Below are 24,108 nucleotides of genomic sequence, written 5' to 3' on the forward strand. Positions count from 1 at the left end.
ATTTTTATTTCTCATATTCAACATTTGTTTGAAGAATCTGCATAAAAAAGACTATTAATTATTCTGAGATGATATTGTTGCAGCCTGTGATTAAATGAGTGGGAGAACTTAGAAAGTATTTGGGGGGAAAATGACACAATGTCTATAGCAGGAAATCCATTGAGTTTGTTTTTTTAGGGAAGCAGCCATATTAACCAACCCCTTGTTACAATTCCCTGTAGGAAAGTCTCACTTTCTGGCAATTCCTCTACACAGATCTCAGACAACCACTCATGTTTAGATCAGCAAGTGTTCTGTTTCCTTCATGCTTCCAGTCTCCTTTAGTGGTATTCATTTAGTTTGGCCTAGTTAACAATGGCTTCAGCGTTTGACCTCTGAAAAGTGATCTGTGGTGGATCATTTTTCAGACCGTGTTTTGACAAGCAGTTGGGAGGTAATATGTTACCTTTACACTGCCTGTTTTAACCCTGCAAAGCATGTACCAACACACACATTGCATATGAGGGCAAGGAGGTTGTGTAACGGCCCATTCACTTGGCCGCCATGTTTTATTAAATGGGGCATCCAGGGATGGTAAAAGCATAGCTCAACATCCTGTTTTTACCACCATCCAACTGCAAGTATAAACGAAGTCTAAGAGAGATGTGAAAAACAAGCTCTGTGTTTACACAGAGCTGCCACAAACCTCCTCTTATGGGGTCCCCTGCTGGCGATCTTGTTTCCTCTTATTCTGAGTGCCCCGATAGCAAGCTGCCTGCTATGGGGGCACTCGTGCAGGCTCGATCCCAAGCTGGGCTGTGTGTCTATAGACACACAGTGTGGCTCGGTCCCTGCTTCCTCTTCACAGTATTTGACTGACAGGGGCAACAACCAATGGCACTTACTGCTGTAAAATCTGCTGTAAGAAGAGAGAGAGGGGAGAAGAACTGCTGCAGATGGCCACAATGCTGGCTTGAGATTGGGCTCAGGTAAGTATTTAAAAGGGGCCTGAAAGGAGCAACTTTTTAAAAGTTTTTGTTACCTTAATGCAGAGAATACATTAAGGTGAAAACCCTTTAAAAGTGGTTGTGAAGGCTCAAAGCCTTTTTACCTTCATAAAGGTAAAAAACTTTCTGTGTGCAGCAGCCCCCCCCCCAACACTTACCTGAGCCCCATCCTGACCCAGAGATGTGCACGAGAACTTCTGCTTCTGTCAATCACAGCCAGTGAGGAAAGAGAGGGGGCGGCTCTGTGTGTGAATGAGCTGCTTGCTCTGGGGGAACAAGGCAGGAAGGAGGGGCCAGCAGTGCCAGTGGGGGACCCAAGAAGAGGAGGACTGGGGCTGCTCTGTGCCCAACCCCTGCACAGAGCAGGTAAGTATAACATATATGTTACTTAAAATAAAATGCCTTTAATATCACTTTAAAGCATATTAAAATATTTTTTTTTCATTCAGTTTCCTTAAAATACCCTTAGTCCCCTATAAATACCTGAGCATCCTTCCAGAGATGCCCATCTGCATTCATTTATTTAATGCCTGTGTCTACAATTCATTTTACTATCTCAATATCTCCCCTTGTATTCACCCATTCAAATGCACTCAGAGCAGTGAGTATAACCCATGATGAGTGATGAGCCCAAGACCAAGAACACATCCTTGGCATCCCTGTAGACAAGCATGTTCTGTCCTGTTGGCCACTGGATGGTGCAGACTTTAGTTGTTCTGGGCTGATCAGCTGCTTGATTACTGTTCCAGAAGGTCTGAGAATATAATTAGGCAACTAATGGGCAGACTGCATAACTAAAGTGTACAGTATCCAGTGGCCAGTTTCCTTCATGGAACATGCACATCTAAAAGGTACCTCAGGATGTTCTTTCATGTTTGCATTCAGTAGGAAGTTGGTGTATCACCCCTATCATCCCTGAAGAACTGGCCTGAAAATACTAAAAAAAAACAACTGCAGCCATAGGAATGGAATGAAGATATGCACACTTTTTTCAAAGTAAGAAAAAAATGTTTCAACAATACTAATATAGCATTTTGAGTCAGTGAATAGTGCTCGTTATTAATACCAAATGTAATGAATGTGACTTTAGTACTCCTTTAAACACAGACCTTAGTGGAAGTGCGGACTGTCACTTTAAGAAGTAGTGCTGAAGTCTGCTAGCTGCTTGTTTAAATTAATTATATGGTCACAGCATACACTTTCATTGTATAACATCAGCATTGTAATTATATATATATAGGATTTATATAGCGCCAACAGTTTGCGCAGTGCAAACATGTTATATTTACCTGCCCTGTGCAATGGTATTGCACAGAGCAGCCCCAAACCTCCTCTTCGGGGGTTCCTCTCCAGCACTCCAGGCTCCTCTTCCTCCTCCTCTCAGTGCACCAGCATAGGAAGCTGCTTCTCTGGGGCTCCTGTACCTGTGGGATCGTCCCAGAGCCAGGTTGTGTGAGTCTATAGACACACAGAGCACAACTTAGCCCCACCCCCACTTCCTGATCATTGTGTGATTTAAAACAGCAGGAGCCATTTCTCACAGGATTTGAGTGACAGCAGCAGGAGCCAATGGCACTTGCTGCTATCTCTCTGTCCTGTGAGGAAAGAGAGAGACTAGTGCTGCTGCAGATGTGCACAGCGCTGGATTCAGATAGGATTCAGGTAAGTATGGGGGATGGGGGGAGGTGTCAGGGGGTGATACTTTCACTGGAACATTTTTTTTTATCCTAATGCAGGGAATGCATTAAGGTAAAAGATGTTCAGCCTTTAGAACCACTTTAGCTTTTTGGTTTTAACGTCCTTGAATTGGAATAATCTACAAGAAATGAGGATGGAAGCCAAGCAGACACTGTATCAGATGTTTAAATCTATTTTGCCAGAAATATAAAGCAATGTAATGTAATCCTTCTTCCCTTAGTTCTATACCCTCAATATATATAACATACAGTAACAATATATACAGTACAAAGCATCCTTCAGATTTTTAGACAACAGTGCAATCCACAAAATGCAACAATAAAATGGCCAACTTCTTTCAAGTGAAGACAATCCATGTAAATTATCCTCCTCCACCTCTGTGAACAATCAACTGAGCTCAATGTGATATCCCACACCTTATGTCCACACAGAGAATTCTCTAGATAAATATGACCTTTCTGAAAATAAAAGGTCTATAGCACATTTGTATCACACCTGCATCTCTTTTGGTCCTGTCTCCTTTTAAAGGATCTTTCACAAGTAATACCCAAAAGCAATGCAGCACCAAAACTCTGATAGTATAATAACATTTTGAACATTAATTTAAAATCAAAGCAACATATTCACTCATTTGGGACTGTGCTGAAAACCACACCGGTCTGAAAAGGCTTAGTCACTATGTTCCTCTACAGCTCCATGCTCTGTTTGTTCTCATTAGCAGAGATTGTAAATCAGAGTGTGTTTTATGTGATAGTAGCACCTATATGGCAGAATTTAGATTTTAAAATGTAATTTTACCTTTTAATACTATATGAAAAATATAGCAGTATATACAGAGCAAGTAGAGATCAGTACTATGATGGACAAGCAGATAATGTGATGAACACTTTGGGTATATTATGAAAAACATACAGTATATATGGAATATGTATCCCTTGTACTATAATAATGAATACATAATGTAAATTATATATTGATATGCATCCCCTATAATATACTGTATAAATATATTATTATTACATATTTATTTCTCCTGCTATATGCTGCAAAGTAATATACAGCATTATGTAAACATATATATAGGATATGTATCTCTCGTTCTACATACATGAATAGATTAATAGATTATGTAAAAGATATGCATAGTATATATATATATTGTATCTCTCATACTATATAAAGGAATATCATATGTAAAACATATATATAGGCAGGGCTTTTTTCAGTGGGAACACGAGGGAATGCAGTGCCAGCACCCCAAGCACTGATTGAATGAAATGGCAAGGAGTGCTGGGGTGTGCTAGAGGGTCTATTGATGCTGGCTGCTGGAGAATCTATTGTCACTGGAGGGGATCTATATTTGCCTGGTGGTCTATTGTTGCTGGGGAGGTCTATTGCTGCTGGAGAGGGATCTGGTGTTGTTGGGAGGTCAATTGTTAAAGTAACCTACTTTTGAGGGAGGGGTTTATTGTTGTTTGCTGATGGGAGATCTGTTGTTGCTGATGGGGGTCAATTTTTGCTGGGGTGGTATTTTGTTGCAGAGGTCCATTGTTGCCTGGGGAATCTAATGTTGCTTGGGGGGGGGGGCTATTTTTGCTAGCTGCAGAGGATCTATTTTACTGCTTTTCTTGTTATCATTTACAATTCCATACAAAATGATACTTGGCTCTGTATCCTCCAAAAGGAGCTCTACTGGGAGGTGGGTTGGGGGTGGAACTGAGGGACGGTGCGCAGAGGTAGGTAGGGGGTGGAAACAAGGGGTGACTGAGAAGGGAGGAGTTCCTACACCTATTCTCTGAGAAAAACAAGCTCTGTATATATGGTATATATCCCTCTTAATACACAAATGAACATATGTAGTATATTATGTAATAAATAATAAATACACACACATATATATATATATATATATATATATATATATATATAGTATCCCTTATATTTTATAAATTAATATATTAACAAAACAAAAGATATATAGGGCAGGTATCATCCCTCATAATATATAAATGAATGTATTACATAATGTATATATATATAGGATATATATATAGGATTTATAAGCCTAGTACTATATATTGTAAAATTATTTCTTATATAAATTATATATATGGGATATGTACTGTATCCCTTATACTTTATAAATGAATACATTATGTCAAACACACATCAATCAGCCATAACATTATAACCACTGACAGTTACAGTAAATAACATATGTGTCTCATTACAATGGCATCTGAAAGTGGGTGGGATATATTAAGTCCCAAGTAAACATACAAGTGTCTCTAAAGTTGATGTGTTGAAAGCAGAACAAAATTGACAAGCATAAGGATTTGAGCAAAGCTGACAAGGGTGAAATTGTAATGGCTAGATGATTGGGTCAGAGCAACTCTGATGTACCTGGTCTGCACTGCTCAGGACCTACCAAAAGTATCCAAGGAAGAAAAAGCGGTGAAGTGGCAACAGGGAGATGGGCGGCCACAGCTCATTAATGCACATGTTGGAGAAGGCAAGCCCGTATAGTCTGATCCAATAGGATCCAATAGAAGAGCTACTTTAGCTCAAAAAGTTAATGCTGGTTCTGATAGAAAGGTGTTATAACTGAGCAAAGAAAGGAGGTGGCCTGGTCTGATGAATTCAAGAATGGTATGAGGAACGCAACGGGTTCAAAGTGTTCACATGGCCTCCAAATTCTCCAGATTCATCATGCTATATAGATTAATATATTGTGCAAAACATATATCTGGGATATGTAGCCCTTGTTCTATATGAATGCGTATATTATTTGATACATACAGTATATGTGGATATGTATCTTTTTCTAAGCTGGCCATACACTGGCAGCATTTCATTGAAAACTTTTATATCAGGAATGTTTGTTCATTTTTTGAATCATTAGTGGAGCCAAATCAACATCTTTTTTCTACCACAGTGACAGAAAAATTTGAAGGAACAAGAAAAATATTTTCTCGAACAAATTTTAATAATATATGAATATTATGTATCACATTCATTTGGGATATGTATTAACACGGTGCACAGGATTTGTACAGTAGTTTTGTATCCATTCAGATTTGCTCAGTTTTTTGTGGATCAAATGCAGACAGTGCAAACAGATTATAATGTTAATGGTCAGCTTTAGACAAATAACTATTTACTAGATCATATTCTTACATGCGTGTTTCAATTATATAACAACATATAATGTTTTCTGTCACACTCTACTTTACAGTTCTACTTTAAAATCAGGATCTCTACATGTGTGATATTCTTCTGCAATCCTTAAAACAAAATAGCTATCGGACAGCAATCTTTATGAGGTTATGTGGGATGACATTTATCATACAATCAGAAGATGAAAACTGGATTGTATGAAAAGATTGTAACATGTGGCCAGCTTTAGAGAAAGAACAGGTATAAGTAAAGACGTGTACATGGAAAACAGCAAACAACAGTTGTGTAGTGTGCATTTTGGTCAATCTCATTATGTTAGTCCTTTCATTTGCTCAGCAACAACACAAGGGCATTCTGCGAAGGTCCATTTTTGTTAAGCGAGTCGTTTTGCAGCACAGTGCTAGCTGATCATTTTAGTTATATTTTGGGAATTGTCCATACTGTTACCCTACAAGGCAGCACGGTAGCTGTCTTCAGCAAAGATCTACTTCCAGCACCCAGCTTGGCCTATTTACTCGGCGGGGGATCGTACTGTTGTTTGTAATCAACTCAAATTATCTCAAACGCTTTGATAAAACCATTGCTATTTGTGTGTTTAACCTTGAGTTTTTAAATTATTTTCTATGAGCGTAGAGAATGATAGTCAAACAGTACCTCCTGCAGAACTGATCTTTACAAGTATCAAGCTTTCCCCAGAGCCCAGTTTATCGGCTACAGCAGAGAGCACTTCCTTCACCGAGGCTGCCACTTGCACGCGAATAGTGGTGTATGTGTGATCAATGCAGTACACCTTGAACAGAACTGTTAGGAGACAAGAAATAGCACAACTGTATTAAATGGACAAAACATATACAGAATAACCATACTACAAAGCAAATATTTTCTCAAAATTATCAATGAAACTGAAAACAGAATTAAAATTTTACCTACATCTAAAACTGTCTGTGTCCATTAGGCAGATGTATTCTATTTGTCTTGGTGACTACCATCAAAGGTACTGAAGATGAGGGAAAGTCTAAAATTTGTAGTAGTCACCAGAACAGGAACAGAGGAGAAATCTTCCAGCAAGAGGGGATTTCCCTCATTTTGAGAAGGTTTCCATTCATTTCCTGTTGTGTCTACAGGACAGGAAATTAAGGAAAATGTCCCCATATGGGACACATAATAAAATAACCTGACAGCGGTTGAACACGTTGTATACTTCATTGAGCCACTCTTACACACCCATGCCAAGCCATAGGGATGATACATACTCACTTTATTAGGTACACCTTGCTAGTACCGGATTGGAACCCCTTTTGCCTTCAGAACTGACTAAATTCTTCATGGCATAGATTCAACAAGGTGTTGGAAATATCCTCAGAAATTTTGGTCCATATTGACATAACAGCATCAAACAGTTGCTTCAGATTTGTCGGCACATCCGTGATGCGAATCTCCTGTTCCACCACATCCCAAAAGTGCTCTGTTGGATTGAGATCTGGTGACTGTGGAGGCCACTGGAGTACAGTGAACTCATTGTCATGTTCAATAAACCAGTTTAAGATGATCTGAGCTTTGTGATATGGTGCATTATCCTGCTGGAAGTAGCCATCACAAGATGGGTATACTGTATAAGGGATGGACATGGTCAGCAACAATGCTCAGGTAGGCTGTGGCATTTAAATTATGCTCAATTGATACTAAGGGGCCCAAAGTGTGCCAAGAAAATATTCTCCACACCATTACACCCCCACCACCAGCCTGAACCGTTGATACAAGGCAGGATGGATCTGTGCTTTCATGTTGCTTACATCAAATTCTGACCCTACCATCTGAATGTCGCAGCTGAAATCGAGACCAGGCAATATTTTTCCAATCTTCTATTGTCTAATTTTGGTGAGCCTGTGCGAATTGTAGCCTCCGTTTCCTGTTCTTACCTAACAGGAGTGGTACCCAGTGTGGTCTTCTGCTGCTGTAGCCCATCTGCTTCAAGATGGCATTCAGAGATGGCATTATGCATACCTTGGTTGTAATGATTGGTTATTTGAGTTACTGTTGCCTTTCTATCATCCTGAATCAGTCTGCCCATTCTCCTCTGACCTCTGACATCAACAAGGCATTTTCGTTCACACAGCTGCTGCTCACTGGATATTTTCTCTTTTTCGGACCATTCTCTGTAAACCCTAGAGCTGGCTGCGTGTGAAAATACCAGTAAATCAACAGTTTTTGAAGTACTCAGACCAGCCTGTCTGGCACCAACAACCATGCCACGTTCAAAGTCACTTAAATCCCCATTCTTCCCCATTCTGATGGTCAGTTCGAACGTCAGCAAGTCATATTCACCATGTCTAGATGCCTAAATGCATTGAATGGCTTCAATGTGATTGGCTGATTAGCAATTTGTGTTACCAAACAACTGAACAGGTGTACCTAATAAAGAGGCCAGTAAGTGTGCATGGTACACTTATTTCCTTGTTCAGATTTGTGTCTTCCTATATAAACTCTCCTTGTCCAACCTCATCACTGGGCAGTGAATCTGTATCATCACCTTTATTTGATCATTGGGAAACTGAACCACTTTCCTACTGGAGGTAGCAGAGTTATTGCAAGAATGTCTGGTGAAAATGACAAATGTTTTCAAGTAAAGCAGTGAGCATGATTGATAGTTCTTTGTCTGGAATTCCACTTAAGCAATACATACAGATAATTTTAATATGCTGAATGGGGAGAGAAAAGGTCTGAAGAAGAATTCAACACAAATTCAAAGCACTGATACACAAAACCACTTCCCATCTTGTATTTGGGATATCTTAGAATAATCAATGGCAAGATGTCCCTTTCATACTTTCTTGTTCTATTTTTGCTCCCTATGCAGTTTAAACCCTTATTCCTGCCTTGGTGTGTTCTTATTTTTCATACTGCTGTCTACAAAATATATATACAGTAAAGTCAAAAAAGAGAAAGGGGTCTCCTCAAAATGTCTAAAGCAGGTGTGTAGACCTGGAAACTCAAGGGTAGCCATCAGAGTCCCTCAAGAGATTAAAGCACTGGGTGATTTGACATGGCAGAATCTACTAAACACTGAAGCATTTGTTTGGGTGTGCCTGCCCCTTCATCAGTGGGCTGAATTATATTTGTTGAAGCCCAACTTTAACTTCTAAATAAAAATAATGCTTAGATTCACCCCAAAAATACAGCTTTAGCTGCAATACCCAACTGCTACTTTTTTGCTGTCCCCTACAGAAAGTCTGAGTCCAATGACTGCTACTTCAATTGTGGGCTGAATGACACCCAGGCTTTCTCAACCAGAAGTCAGCACACAGGCAGTCATGGCCCCTCCCACCATAGTCCACTGGACTAGCCATCAGCCAGTCTGCCAGCAGTGGTGGTGCATACACATCACAGCTGTGTGTTCGTATTTCTACTCTGCCCAAAGGATGCTAACTCATATGATGGGCCACATGAAATTTGTTTTGAGGTAAGTGGAAGGGTATTATAGGCCCCTTTCACATGGTGTGGATCCGTTTTGCTCAGCAGGGGATCTGTCCACTGACAATCGAGTCCACCTGAAAAAGGGACCGGTAGACCTGATCAGACCACTCATGAGGATTTAGGGATTAGAGGATTTGTTATCTTTATTTGTAGGTGGGATTTAATCCTCACCTGTTATGTAACACTACTGTTTCCAAAGAAAGACAAGAGTACGAGATCCTGCCCGGTCTTCTCATCTGCCACCATTCTGACCACATTTTAGATTATTCAGAAAACAGGAGTCACAGCTTTCCTAGCTAGCTGAAAGAAAAGTCAGTGATCATGGTGCTGACTGCTGTGTTCTCCAAAAAAATGGACTTAAAAAAAAAAAAAAAAAAAAAAGCTGCACAGTTAATTGAAATTAGCTTGAAGCAGGGGCGGACTGACCATTTGGAAACCCGGGCACTGCCCGAGGGCCCGGGGTCAGTAGGGGGCCCCATGAGATGCCCCTGGTACCTTTTTCGTAGGCTTTTTTGAGTTTGAGCAAGGACACAGGGGCCCCATGATCCCCTATTGCCCGGGGGCCCCATGAGTTGTCAGTCCACCCCTGGCTTGAAGTATAACTATATACTTCAAATGCAATTTTTTTTTATTTTGGATAGAGTAGACAGAGATTAGAATACCGGTCAGTTTTTTAATGCTGTCTGTGCCCCCCCCCCCCCCCCCGCCCTCCCCATTAGAAACATTCACCCTCTTTGTCAGTTCTGTTTACCGTTAATCATGAAGTGTGAATGTGAATCACAAACGTTTGGTTGTCACAAGAAGGGGAAACTAGTTCTGGTGACCCTGGGGACAACCAGGGATTCCCTCACTTTGGAGGGATTTCCTCTCACTTCCTGTTTTCACTATGGTACAGGAAGTGAAGGGAAATCTCCCCAATGGAACACAGATAGCAAAAAAACTGACAAAAAAGGTTTGCCTTTAGTTCTACTTTTAATTGTAACTAACAAAAAACAGAAAAAAATCAGTATTATCTAACAATATGTCATATAAGTCACAAAATATTCAATAAAACAGAATCAGAATAACATTTTGTCGATGTCTGAAAATCAAGTGAAATCTATGGTAAAATCTTGAATTTTTTGTAAAGTTATAATTTCAGAAACACTCTAGAATCTGTTAAGCATCATCTTTAGCTATTGTGTTGAAGAGGTTATTGGCCAGTCTTCAAACAACAGGTATTATATCTCTTTTTAAGCCTGTGAAAACTGTACATGATTCCCAAGTAAAGCTGGAGATGTGATTTGACTCTTTACAATTGAAGCAGCTCTTGCTCTATGGCTCATGAACCATCGATACAGAAAGAAAAAACCATTTAAGTAAACTGACCCGGAACAACATGAGGCTCAGCTCTGAAAATAGTTTACTGCCACTTGAAACAGCCATTTAACCAAACAATTTTCTTCCTCGTTTCATTTACACTTTGACCTCTACAAAGGTAATTCACCCAAACACGTCCCCCCCCTGCTAAAACAATACAATGGAATATGAAATTCAGTATAGCAAAAGTAACAGGTGTCAACCCTAATCTTCAACTCAGTGAGAATCTTGGAGAGAACCTTCAAAGCATACTTAGCACAATATATAACTTACAATTCCAAAATACTGAGTGACAATAAATAATTTAATACGTTTTAGTTATATTGATTTTACAGTTTACACTGAACTCCATAAACAAGTAAAAACACAAACTAATGCAGTTAGTTGTTCATTAAAAACATTAAAGCCCCATGAACACTAGCACTTTTTTCATAAGCTCAAAAACAGTAGAAAAAAACGCTGGATAAAAAATGCTGATAACAGCTTTTTTGAACCGGATTATAGTAGCGGTTTAGTAGCGGTTTAGGAGCGATTAGGCTAGGTTCAAACCTGTGCAGGCTGTCATGCTCCGGGACACACAGGAAAGAATTCCCTCACTATTTTTTAAATCACACCCCGCATTGGAACCAAGGTTCCCAGTACGATTGCGATTTCCAGTGCAGGCAGCATGCTATTAAGAATATTGGCACCCGCCCACGGGTCCCGCGTTTCTCTGCGTGGGTGGTTCCAGCTGCTGGTATTTGTGCAGGTCCCACACTGGCACTACCCGCACAGATGCGAACCTAGCCTTAGGAGTGTTCAGAATTTTTTTCTGCAAGGAAAACTGTCCCAAAAACTGTACAAAACATTTTTTTTCTGCTGCTAAATGCTGAAGGTTGAAAAACGGATAAAATAGTGTGCATGGACACATAGCATAATGCTATCAGCTTCTAATAGCATAAAAAAATGCTCATAATAGCTCCTAGGAGCTTAAAAAATGCTAGTGTGCATGGAGCCTAAATGTATATTGGAATGAAAACTAATGTAAGTACCTGAATTTAATTTGACTGGAAGAAGGAGGGGCAGCACTTGTAGAAAAGCAGAGGCATGAGCTCATCAGTGTGCTGCTGATTGACTGTCCAATCACAGGTTGGGGCAGATTATTGACCAGGCTACAATGCTTAATTACAGTAAAAAAAAGTCGTCACCTGACTGGTTCTGCTTCCAGACTGAGTTGTGTAAGACTCTAGACTGGATGAATAGAATTTGGAATATTAGAAAGCCATACAGCTCTCATATATATGTTTTAGCTCCAGCCTTTAGTTCAGCACCAAAGGCAGTGTCAGTGTATTGTCTAGAGTATCAGAATGTTAGCCAGACAACCAATGTTTTTTGAAGGAGCTCACCAATGGCAGTCCCTCTCTATTTCTTTCAAGAAAGGTTTATTATAGAGGAAAAAGTCAACTAACTCTATACTGTTATCAGGCAACACAAAAGTTCTCACTTCATAGTTTCCTAAGTAAGTTTTTTGACTAAACAAAGCTAAAACTGGATTAGGAATGAGCTTTGGGTTCGGGTCGACCATGAGTTATCCAATGCAAATCCAACATTAATCACATCATCCAGTGATAAAGATCTAACATCAATCACAATGAGTGACACCCCTTATGACCTGTTGTTACCCTCAACATTTATCCTACTACCAGTATCAACAACCCTTCTAGGGATTTCAGTTGACATGATTGACCAATTATCTTGTTAGCATTTTGAACTGGATTTTGAGGGAGACTCCACCCATTTTTTACAAACAGTAAAGTAGTTTCTTTTTCCCTAAGCATCACTTAGGTGGGCATTGGGGGAGATTTACTAAAATTGGTGAACACAGAATCTGGTGCAGCTCTGCATAGTAGCCAATCAGCTTCTGGTTTTTATTGTCAAAGCTTAATTGAACAAGCTGAAGTTTATTTTATTTATTTATTTCAGGTACTTATATAGCGCCGTCAATTTACGCAGCGCTTTACATATATATTGTACATTCACATCAGTCCCTAACCCTCAAGGAGTGTACAATCTAAGGTCCCTAACCTACATTCATACATACACATACTAGGGACAATTTAGACAGGATCCAATTAACCTACCAGCATGTCTTTGGAGTTAGAACTGATTGGATACTATGCGCATATGCACCAGATTCTGTGCACACCAGTTTTAGCAAAATCTCCCCCATTGTGTGCAAATTAACATACGAGTTTAAGGCAACCGCCAAGCATGTTATTTAAGGGAATCGTGTATTTTTAACATTGCTCTTGAAGCAGCTTCCTGGTTTACAGTATTTTTATTTAATTTTTTTTATTTTATTTGCAATAGCACATGTCTGAGCTACACATGCTTTTTTTTAAACAAAAACTTACATACTGGAGTTGAAAAGGACCAGAACAAAAAACAAGATTTGGTTCCCATGGACTTCAATGGGGTTCAGGCGCTATGTTCAGGGTTTGCGGATTTCCCGCTGGGTTCGGGAAACAACTAGTGAACCATGAACTTTGCTTGGTTCACTGTTTCCTTAATGGGATATATAATGAGGAACACAACAAAGAGTCATTTGTTGTTGCCTTCCCCAGTCACCCTTCTCTGGTAGGCAGCATGAGATGTGCTAATGCTACAGAGGTCAAACCTAAGCAGTATAATAATTGATCTGTGTGAGTTCACAGTATGAGAACTAGGTGCTACTTAACAGCTGTCTAAATTCTCCAAAGCCTCAACCTACCTGCCTATCTCTATGCAGATAAAATCTAAAGGAAAAAGGTCTCATTTAGCAAACATGAAAATCAAAACACTGCAGGGACTGACCCTTTAATTTTTTAGGTTACAACAGGCTCAAGAGAGTAAGAAGTAAAACAAAAGAATAGACAAAAAAACCCAATAAGACAAATCTTCATAAAAAAAACCTACGTTCATCATTGCTTCGTATTGACTGTCGCTTCTGTAGTCTTTCATCCCCAGTGCTGAACTGCCGCAAAAGCACTTTGTGCTGTCAATCAAACAAAAGTTACTTCAAAATGTTATTCAAACTTCTTTGAAAGGTGTTTGCCAAAGATGCCATTAGAGCGACATGATGTTAGCATCAACCAGAATATCTAAAGACTGCAAGCAAATTTGGATATTACTTAAAATGCCTTTACAAACTTGGTATCCTTGCATCCAATTATATTTGACCTTTATTGCTGTACCTGTATCTGTTCATTTTGCTGTGACTAATAGGCTCATAATTATGCATTCTAGTCTTGCAGTAGGTAACCAAATAATGTTGAATATGTTCAATTCTGTTGTATGGGAGACCTAAAGAGGAACCAGGCAAACAGCTAGACACACAGTTTATATAGGTTTCCAAGCCAACAGAATTGAATGTGTTAAAACAAATCAGTTACCTGCTCATAAGCCTATATATCAGACAAAGGAATTCTGTTGGGAGACCTAGAGAAGAACCAGGCAAACAGATAGATACACAGTTCATATAGGTCTCCAATCCAACAGAATTGAATGTGTTAAAACAAATCAGTTACCTGCTCATAAGCCTATATATCAGAAAAAGGAATTCCGTTGGGAGACCTAGAGAAGAACCAGGCGAACAGCTAGATACAGATAGATACACAGTTCATATAGATCTCCAATCCAACAGAATTAAATGTGTTAAAAAAAAATCAGTTACCTGCTCATAAGCCTATATATCAGACAAAGGAATTCTGTTGGGAGACCTAGAGAAGAACCAGGCAAACAGATAGATACAGATAGATACACAGTTCATATAGGTCTCCAATCCAACAGAATTGAATGTGTTCAAAAAATTCAGTTACCTGCTCATAAGCCTATATATCAGACAAAGGAATTCTGTTGAGCCGGTCTTATGATTTGTAGACCTCTGCCATTCTGTACGGCAAGATAGATGACACACTTATTTTCCAGTTCTGCAATGAAACTTCTTTTGGCAACTGTTTCTAGTCTGCTAACTGGACAGCAAAGCAGCATCACAACTTCTCTCTAAATCTTAGGAAGGTGGTCCAGGAAATGATAAAGCAGAGCCAGAAAGTAGTAAAGTGATAAAGCTGAACACTGAAGGAGTAAAACTGAATCGGGAAGAACTTGCTGAAAACAACATAGAAGTGGCTGACAAAAAACCCCAAATCCTTTGGTAGGAAAAATTGTAAACAGATATGTACTTCTTGCATGTATTTGCAGTATACCTATGTTTCCTCTTTATGATGGTAACACATATTACCATCTAACTTTACCAACTATTACATTTCAATATAATTGCGGGAAAGTGTAATTTATGTTATTAATGTTATTGTTTAACATTGTGTTCGAAACTGTGCTTGGCACAAGCCTGGCCAACTCAGAATGAGCAGATCATGATAATGAAAATGTCTCATTTCTCCCTGCTGGACCTTTAATGTGATGACATTTTTAACTGAGCAATAGGGAAGCCTGGAAGGCAGGCAGGGGTGGTGCCAAGCATGAACGTAGCAAGAAAAGTCAACATCTTAGTATAACTTCTCAGAATCAACTTACTGTATATTATACTATTCTCTGAAGGTTATCCCTACTTATACCTTTTTTTTTTTTTTTTCAAAACGCACCTTAACTTGCATATGTTTGTAACAATTTCACCTTGTTTACACAAAAATGTAATCACCCCCCTCTTCTCAGTTCCCTATATCGTAGTTATGAAATCTATTTAGCACCATACCAACTACCACATTCATTAGCATTTCAGGGAGCACAGTCTCAGAAATCATGACAAAATTCTAATACATATGCTGATGGTGATCCTCTAGTTCAGTGGTCGGCAAGCCGCGGCTCGCGAGCCACATGCGGCTCTTTACCCAGTCTAATGCGGCTCTTCTGTGTGCCGGGCGCCTGCTCCCCTCCCTCCTTTCGGTCGGCCGCTCCCCTGCCTCCTCTCGGTTGGCAGCCCCAAAAGTCCGCGCGGACCTTTTAATCCGGCCTGCGGATGTGGCTGTCAGGATGTGTGTAGGCGGGGCAGCGTGCCGAACGTGAGGGGAGGGGAGCTAGGCTCCTCTCACAGTCCGCCCTGAAGACCCGAACGGCGCGGGAAGACAGCGAGAGGAACGCAAAAGGTAAGTGAATTGACACGGGGGACTTGGCTTACTAGAAGGGGGGGGGAATAGTACTGTGGGGGATGAAATACTATATGAGGGATGAATTACTTTATGAGGGATGAAATACTATATGGGGGGATGAAATACTATATGGAGGGATGAAATACTATATGAGGGATGAAATACTTATATGAGGGATGAATTACTATATGAGGGATGAATTACTATATGAGGGATGAAATACTATATGGGGGGATGAAATACTATATGGGGGGATGAAATACTATATGAGGGATGAATTACTATATGAGGGATGAAATACTATATGGGGGGATGAAATACTATATGAGGGATGAAATACTATATGGGGGATGAATTACTATATGAGGGATGAATTACTATATGAGGGATGAATTACTTTATGAGGGATGAAATACTATATAGGGGGATGAAATACTATATGAGGGATGAAATACTATATGAGGGATGAATTACTATATGAGGGATGAAATACTATATGAGGGGATGAAATACTATATGGGGGGATGAAATACTATATGGGGGATGAAATACTATATGAGGGATGAAATACTATATGAGGGATGAAATACTATATGAGGGATGAATTACTATATGAGGGATGAAATACTATATGGGGGGATGAAATACTATATGGGGGGATGAAATACTATATGGGGGGATGAAATACTATATGAGGGATGAATTACTATATGAGGGATGAAATACTATATGGGGGGATGAAATACTATATGGGGGGATGAAATACTATATGAGGGATGAATTACTATATGAGGGATGAAATACTATATGGGGGGATGAAATACTATATGAGGGATGAATTACTATATGAGGGATGAAATACTATATGGGGGGATGAAATACTATATGAGGGATGAAATACTATATGGGGGGATGAAATACTATATGAGGGATGAAATACTATATGGGGGGATGAAATACTATATGAGGGATGAAATACTATATGAGGGATGAATTACTATATGGGGGATGAAATACTATATGAGGGATGAAATACTATATGAGGGATGAAATACTATATGGGGGATGAAATACTATATGGGGGATGAAATACTATACGGGGGATGAAATACTATACGAGGGATGAAATACTATACGGGGGATGAATTGCTATGGGGGATGAATTACTATATGGGGGATGAATTACTATATGGGGGATGAATTACTATATGGGGGATGAATTACTATATGGGGGATGAATTACTATGGGGGATGAATTACTATGGGGGATGAATTACACTATGGGGGATGAATTACACTATGGGGGATGAATTACTATATGGGGGATGAATTACTATGGGGGATGAATTACTATATGGGAGATGTATTTTCAGTTTTAAAAATGTGGCTCTCAAAATAAATTTCAATCATGGTTTTGGCGAGATTTGGCTCAGTTGAAAAAAAAGGTTGCCCACCACTGCTCTAGTTCACAGTGAATGGCTTAAAAAGTCTCCACAAGTACCAGCTGGGATAAATCCCTCCTGCTGACATCCTGTTTAATGCTTAGAGAATGTATTTTGTTTACATGGTTATATGTACTGTGATATTACTGTCTATTGCACAACAAAATCCAATTTATCTACTGGTATTATGCTAGTTGGTATTGGATAATCTCTGGTATGATGTACATTACCTTTGTTCTTATATTGTGTACAACACTCTTTATTGAGGAAACATTCAAAAGAAAAAATGTACTCACTTTCTTTTGTTTTCCATCTTCAGATCTGCAAAGTATAAATTGCTGAGTTTATTTTACTGGAAACAACACACAAAAAGAGCCAAGTTAAAGCAATACATTGAAACAAACCTGTATTTAGGCCATTCAGGACATGTAATAATAAAATAAAAAGGGTATTTTACATTGTGAGACTGGCATAGTCTTTGTTTATAAAAAAAATAAACCCCTCCTATGCATGGATAGCTTTAGATGGCACACAGTAACAGTAATCAGAACAAGTCATGTGATCTTTCAGCTACTTGTAATGGATCATCTTGCCTCTCATGAACTGCCCCTATTTCATACAGGTTCCTTCTTCAGCATGGTAAGCTGATAGCACTACTGGTTAGTGCTTACACCCTGTGCCTCAGGTGAGCCAACATCATCCACCAGGGTAACCTGCCTGTGTACTCTTCCTGTTGGCCTCTCTACTGCTATAGCTACTGGTCTCCAAGCCTGACCCCTGGCCGTTACATCTTGATGGATTCCACACTGATGTGAAGACCTAGGGTGTATGTAATGGTTCTGAAGACCAGTATTTCTCAACTTTCAATCAGGATCAGATGATGGTCAGCTATTGTCTGTGATTATGTTCAGTTCTGCTCTGAAAGCTGTTTGTAAAACAACCATGTGACATAACTCAGGTACTAATTCAATGACCTGTTTGTGTCCACTTCAAGATGACAAATCTGAGCAGTATTGAATCAATAGACTAAAAAATAAAATTGTGAACAGATAGAAGCTTGTCTTCATGTGCAGTTCATGATAAATCAGCAGTAGATACAGTCTCTCTGTTGGATTTTTATTCATTTTATATTATGCACAATGCAACAGAAGTAGATAGAATAGGCATCCAAAAAATAAAAAAATGGCAGGGGCTGACTCTAAATCCACAATGCTTCATGTATAACTAAAAACATCAATGTAATGAGGAAGTAGCCTTTTAAGATAAACCAATTGAAATATGTAAAAAAGAATAACCCTGAATACAACTCATTCACCAATTTTGTATTTTTTACTGCTTCTTGAATGGATGCCTGTAGTGAGGGATATGGAGGTTGTTGTTGCTGATCCCTTCTTCTGAAAATTCTAGTTCCCTGACTGTGATGTTTCTATAAAGGCTTTAGCACTTTCTAAGCCACTAACGGGACAAGTATCTAGATCAGACCTCTGCATCCACTATCCTGATCAGGATACTTGTTCTAGGTCAGTGTCCCAGAGAATTGAAGGCAGACAACCAACATTTGCACAGGGAGCTCAGCCACAACAGCCTTTGTGATTTTCTCAATACAGCTTTCCTTTAAATATTAATGCAATTTTCTAGTGCACAGAAATCTCTGTATGATTTTGTAGTATGCTTCCACTCTGAGTTTTCACATAAAGGTTAATTTTATTAGGCAATCTTTACAATCCCCCTCCTTCCACTGTGCCCAGTTCTTTAACTTATCTGCCTTAGTACTCTCTGTGGTAGAAGCTAAAACTATAAATTAATCCAAGACTTTGAAAATGTTAGGGAACGATACTGAATTCATTACATAATGAGTCCTTTATTTTCTGCAAATGGGAACTTGTGAAAAGCACTTGAATTATTTTGTCGCTATTACTTCAATAAAGTAATTGTAGAAATCAGTAAGAACAATATTCATCTGAGATCTTATGAAGTTCCATGCTGGGGAAGTCTGCGGCAGCCGCTCGTTCGGCCAACATTCAAGAAGAACTACCAGAGGGCCACAGAAGACTTTAGGTACGTAATGTTGATTACTCATTTGAGTCCAAATGACATTATTAGCATAACCAAATAGGAATGTGCACTTGAAGTGTCTGCTCTTGGAAGGCTGCGTTTGTTTGCCACAGGAGATCAGAAAGCACATTTAGCAAAGTGTTTCTTATGATCTTAGCAGGCAATTCGATTCCATTTAATTATGTGGATTTGCAGTGGCGTTCTGTATAAAAGATATGATATCCATATAAAATGGTAACTTTTGTGAATAAACTAAATAAGCCTCTCTGTGATATCTCACTTCTGGCTTTCCTATTATGCAGAGTATGCTTGAAAAAGCTCTGGGATACCAATCAACAGTGAGAAATACTGCCTAGCAAAAAAAAAGTTATTCCTAAAGATGTTGGTGGCTTTGTATGTTACAGAAGGGTGTTTAATGGTCGGTACACATTTGTGCAGACATGGCTGGGATCCTGTGCAGTGACATATTCTTTTCCTGCAATTCAAGCAAAGCCATGATGATTGTGTTTAATGGACCCTACAGGCAGTGTGTCGGTATCTTTTATAGACCCTATGTTTTGCTACTGAATGCAAGGCAATATATGTCAACAGAAATAACACAAGTACTGGGGTATTGTTTTCATCCCCTCTAGGCACATCTTCAGACACATTTTATGATGCAAAGCTGTCTCATGTCCTTCAATGGCCACGCGTTATATTTATACTTCCAGACCCATTGTGGCACACAGTCTTTTACATCCTCCTGATAGCCTAACATCCCAGCTGTAGCTTTTCTGAGCTTCTGTAGACAGGCCGTGTGACCTTTGTATGTGTAGGCCACACACAGTAACAAAGATGTGTAGTCTGGCTGGTGGTCCCTTTAAGCTGCAGAACATTGCTCCCTGTTGCAAGGATGAGAAAATGTCTTCCACACAGAGGGAGCAGTACTCATTTTGGTGGAGACCAAGAGTGAAAGAGAGGACTATAATTGGCTGTTGCAGTCTTGGGGAAAGTAAGCTCCTAGCAATGGCAGAGGAAGGTCTTAATTGGCTGCTGAGTGGTCAGGACAGTAACCCCTGCCCAACAAACTCAAAGGAAAAGAGGAGGAGGACCTGCACTGTGTATAGAGGACAGAGAGACACGTGGAGGCTAGGACTGGAGGAGAGTGGACTGCTGGGCTGCCTTACAGTGCAAGGAGCCTAGAGGCTTCTTTAATCTCATCATGACCCCAAAGGACTCTTAAAGGGGACCTGCACCTTATTTGGGTTGACAGACTGGGAGGAAGTTATCAAAGCCCCTTATAGACAAAGAATATTGGAGGATCCATAGAGTGAAGGAACCTCAGTGACTAAACCTAGGCGCATTCAAGTATATTGAAGGTGAGAGTTCTGTGAGCACTGAGGTGGCACCGTTTGAACCTAAGAGCACTAAGAGTGATGGTGACGGTTTCTAGGAGCACGCAAGAATGTTCATTTGGATTTTGAGAGACATTTGGCATATAAATTTTGTGTTTATTCTATGGTATTAACCGTATGGACTTGTTAAGACGGACACTGTGTTATTTTACAGCATTTACACATTGTTGTATATACTTTATGGTTTACAGTTGTATTTTGGCTCATTGTTTAGAGTTTGTGGGCCCTTATCTAGAATAGAGGCCCTTTGCACATTTCACTTTGAAGCAGCGCAGCATTTATTATATTAGTTTAATTTGCGGTAAAATTGTGGGAACACAATGTTGATGCTGGCAGCTGCTCACACCTGATTGTATTACATTATTTATGATTGAGTTATTGAAGGTAGTGCAGGAGTAATATTCCAGTAGCTTCTTTAATCTAACTGCCCGATGGTGGTTGTCACGATCACGGCGTCAAACCCCAGACCTTCTCATCGAACTCGTGACCGAAGGACTGGCCGATCTAAACCGCGATGTGATGTGCGTAACAATACCACGCCCAGCTGCACTCTGCACAAAGATTTTCCAGCTAATGGACTACAATCTATGTACCTGCAACCTGAGCGATTGTTACTGGGTCGGGTTAATTACGCAACTAACCCTCCACACTGCCACCACCTCCTTTTTGAGAAAGAGGAAACTCGCGTTATCAGTTATAACACTATAATGATTGAAACAGTCGTCTGTATAAAACGGTCCGCAGGCCGGTTATACAGAGGTTTAAACAAAGAGTAGCGTCTCTTCAAGGGCAGGGATTCGTAAATTTCAATTAAGAACTATAGAAACAGTTCAACACTTTCAGAAAGAGAGATTTATTACTAAAAGGGTCAAACAGGTGCAATAAAATATTTACAGAGAAGATGTAACTAAGATGTATATATAAATATACAGAGAACCATAGCTCAGTAAAGAGATATCAGAGAGAGGTGAAAGGGTTAAAGTACTTGCCAAAGTCCTGGGTTTAGCAGATCCAAGTCAGAGCGGAGGGTGCTATGATCTTCCTATGTTACGATGGAAAAATGGAAGAATTCTTCAACTCTCTTCTCTTAGGCTTGACAGCCTGCTTTAAAGTTTCCCAGCAGGGGGTGGTTCTGAGTAACTGAACAATACTCTGTTTAGGGAGGGATTGGCAGGCAGAACCCAAAATTGGAACCAACATCTTTCATAATTCATATTCTGGTCTATAACTTCCCAGCTGCACACGCAACAATTTACCCGTGGGTATATTATTATGCAGACAAGTCTGAGGATTATCTAGATATGAATTATGAAATTATATGTTGCGCGGTTCACGAGTTCTATGTTTCGGCTCCCCTGATGGTCCGAGATCATTCGAATGACCCATCAAACTGTTCGCCTGCTCCTAGCCAATCTGACGGGATGTCTGGTTTTTATGTAAGTCTCTCATATTCCAAGATATGAGACATAGTGGAAAAATGGAGTTTAACAGAGTTTATCTGATTCTGTCAAGTCCACTGAGTTCGGCTCATCAGGTCAGCATTTCTTTCAACTTCTGGGAAGGCTCCTTATCTGTTTTACAAGGTGTGAAACTACGCAGGCACCTTGGTCAGTGAGGCTCCAATTCTCTTGGGAACCCTGGCCTTATCCTGGCCTAGGTGAGTAAGGCTACACTTTCGCAGACCGCTCAGCACCGAACTAGGGATGCCTTGCCCTGCCAGTGACCCATACACAGTACACACACTCTGGCCACATGTCTCCTCTCAGTGAGAGGGAGGGGTGGAAAGATGAGGGGAGAAAATGAAGATGCCTAACAAAATGGTTGAACCGCGTCCATCTCTGATGCGCATGTTTGCAACAGTGGTGTACTAGGTGAAACCTACAGGGAGCTGGGACCAGCATGCATAGCTGCTATATTGGGTACAACAAAGACTATGCTACTGAAAGCTGTGAGTACTGTGCTGCTGTCCTGAGCCCACCAGAGACTGTATTGCTGTTCCTGTGCTACCGTTCTGTGACCACCAGAGATCGTGTTGCTGTTTCTGTGCTGCTGTCCACCAAGAGAGCTGCTATACTGCACTGAGCAGAGACTGTAAGGAGAGCAATGCATTCTGCCTGCTAGGGACTAAGCTACTGCAGATAATGTGCACTGTGAAGGCAGACTACTCCAAGAGAAGGGAAGGACTTATGCTGAGGACACTTTCAGATCATCTGGAGTGATGAGATACTATCTGACTATTGCTGCTATCGCGATTCAATATTAGTGGAGAGTCAGTTTTGCACTGTTGACCCTTTCCTTCAGGAATACAAATACTGCCCTTTGGGAGTGCAAACTCCAACTGGAGGTCAAGGGCCCCAGTGCTGGCTAACTGCACTCAGAGTATGTTGGCCAGTGGTTTAGTGAGGGCTTTTTTTATTTTTAGCTAGGCCACCCAGTAACTGCTGACATCCATAAATGCTGTATTTATCCATAGTACTGTTGCATGTGTGCACTGAATCCATTGTATTACTGTGTTTGCATTACAGTGTTATACAATTGTGGTTTGTTGTATGTTCAATTTTCCTTTGCTCCCCTACAGAGCTTTTACCTTTACAATAAAGACCATTTTAAACCACAAGTATGTTGGTGAGTATGTTGGGTTCAGTCAGGGTGGATTATCACTGAGATGAACAGAAGGACCCATTCAACGGAGTGGCTCCTCTGGGGGAAGAACTGCATCACCAGAATAGAATACTCACCTACACCTGGGTCCAGTGCCCCACCACCTCATCTCCTCATCCAATGAACACTTAAACAGGCAGACGTACTAGGATATTTTTCTAATGGTTTATTAAAAATCTCTGGCAACAAGGTCTTTCTTTAATGTACATCACTAATGTGAACTGTAAGCTTCTATCATAGCACAATCCCATTCTTCATAGCAGAATAGCCATAGGATCTTGGCATGGGTGAAGCTTTAAAATTTGCCCATGCTCCCTTGATCTTAAAAAGAAGAAACATGCCTGGGTATAGGAATAGAGATGTTGCTTCCACAAAAACTTCTATGTCCAAGGCTGTCTCAGCAACAACTTCTCAACCCCTGTACCATTGAATTGTATGTGTCTTGCCTACTGCTTTGTCTGTACCTCTCCCTGAGCCATTGAGGTAGGCTGTGGGGTCTCCAGTACCTTTCAGACTGGAATGCTCAAAGTGGGTGGTGCTAACTTACACATGGATGCCAAAGATATCTTCACCTTGCTTTCTCCAACAGAAACACAACCCATTACTAGAGAAAGCCTCCCTTATTACATTCTAACCTTCTAGAGGTTTCCTAGGCTGTGCAGAACAAACTGTAATGAGTGTCAGGAGATAGGCAAATTCTTCACACTCATAAGAGAACACATATCACTTTTGTGCATGT

The 24,108-nt window shown here is 40.1% G+C and overlaps 1 protein-coding gene across 4 annotated transcripts in view; it reads right to left on the reverse strand.

Annotated features, from left to right (window-relative positions):
* Positions 1-24,108, reverse strand: part of RAPGEF4 (Rap guanine nucleotide exchange factor 4) — a 451,555-nt gene that overhangs the window by 92,224 nt on the left and 335,223 nt on the right. For all 4 annotated transcript variants that reach the window (XM_089690492.1, XM_089690491.1, XM_089690490.1 and 1 more), the window contains 3 exons: positions 17,556-17,580; positions 13,629-13,707; positions 6,516-6,662 (listed from right to left, as the gene is read on the reverse strand). In XM_089690492.1, coding sequence (XP_089546618.1) covers positions 6,516-6,662; positions 13,629-13,707; positions 17,556-17,580 — 251 coding nt within the window. The remainder of the gene's footprint in view (positions 1-6,515; positions 6,663-13,628; positions 13,708-17,555; positions 17,581-24,108) is intronic.

Source organism: Staurois parvus, unplaced genomic scaffold (genome assembly GCF_062004578.1).
Source record: "Staurois parvus isolate SC_StPar_1 unplaced genomic scaffold, SC_StPar_1.0 ptg000530l, whole genome shotgun sequence".
NCBI classification, from domain to species: Eukaryota; Metazoa; Chordata; class Amphibia; order Anura; family Ranidae; genus Staurois; species Staurois parvus.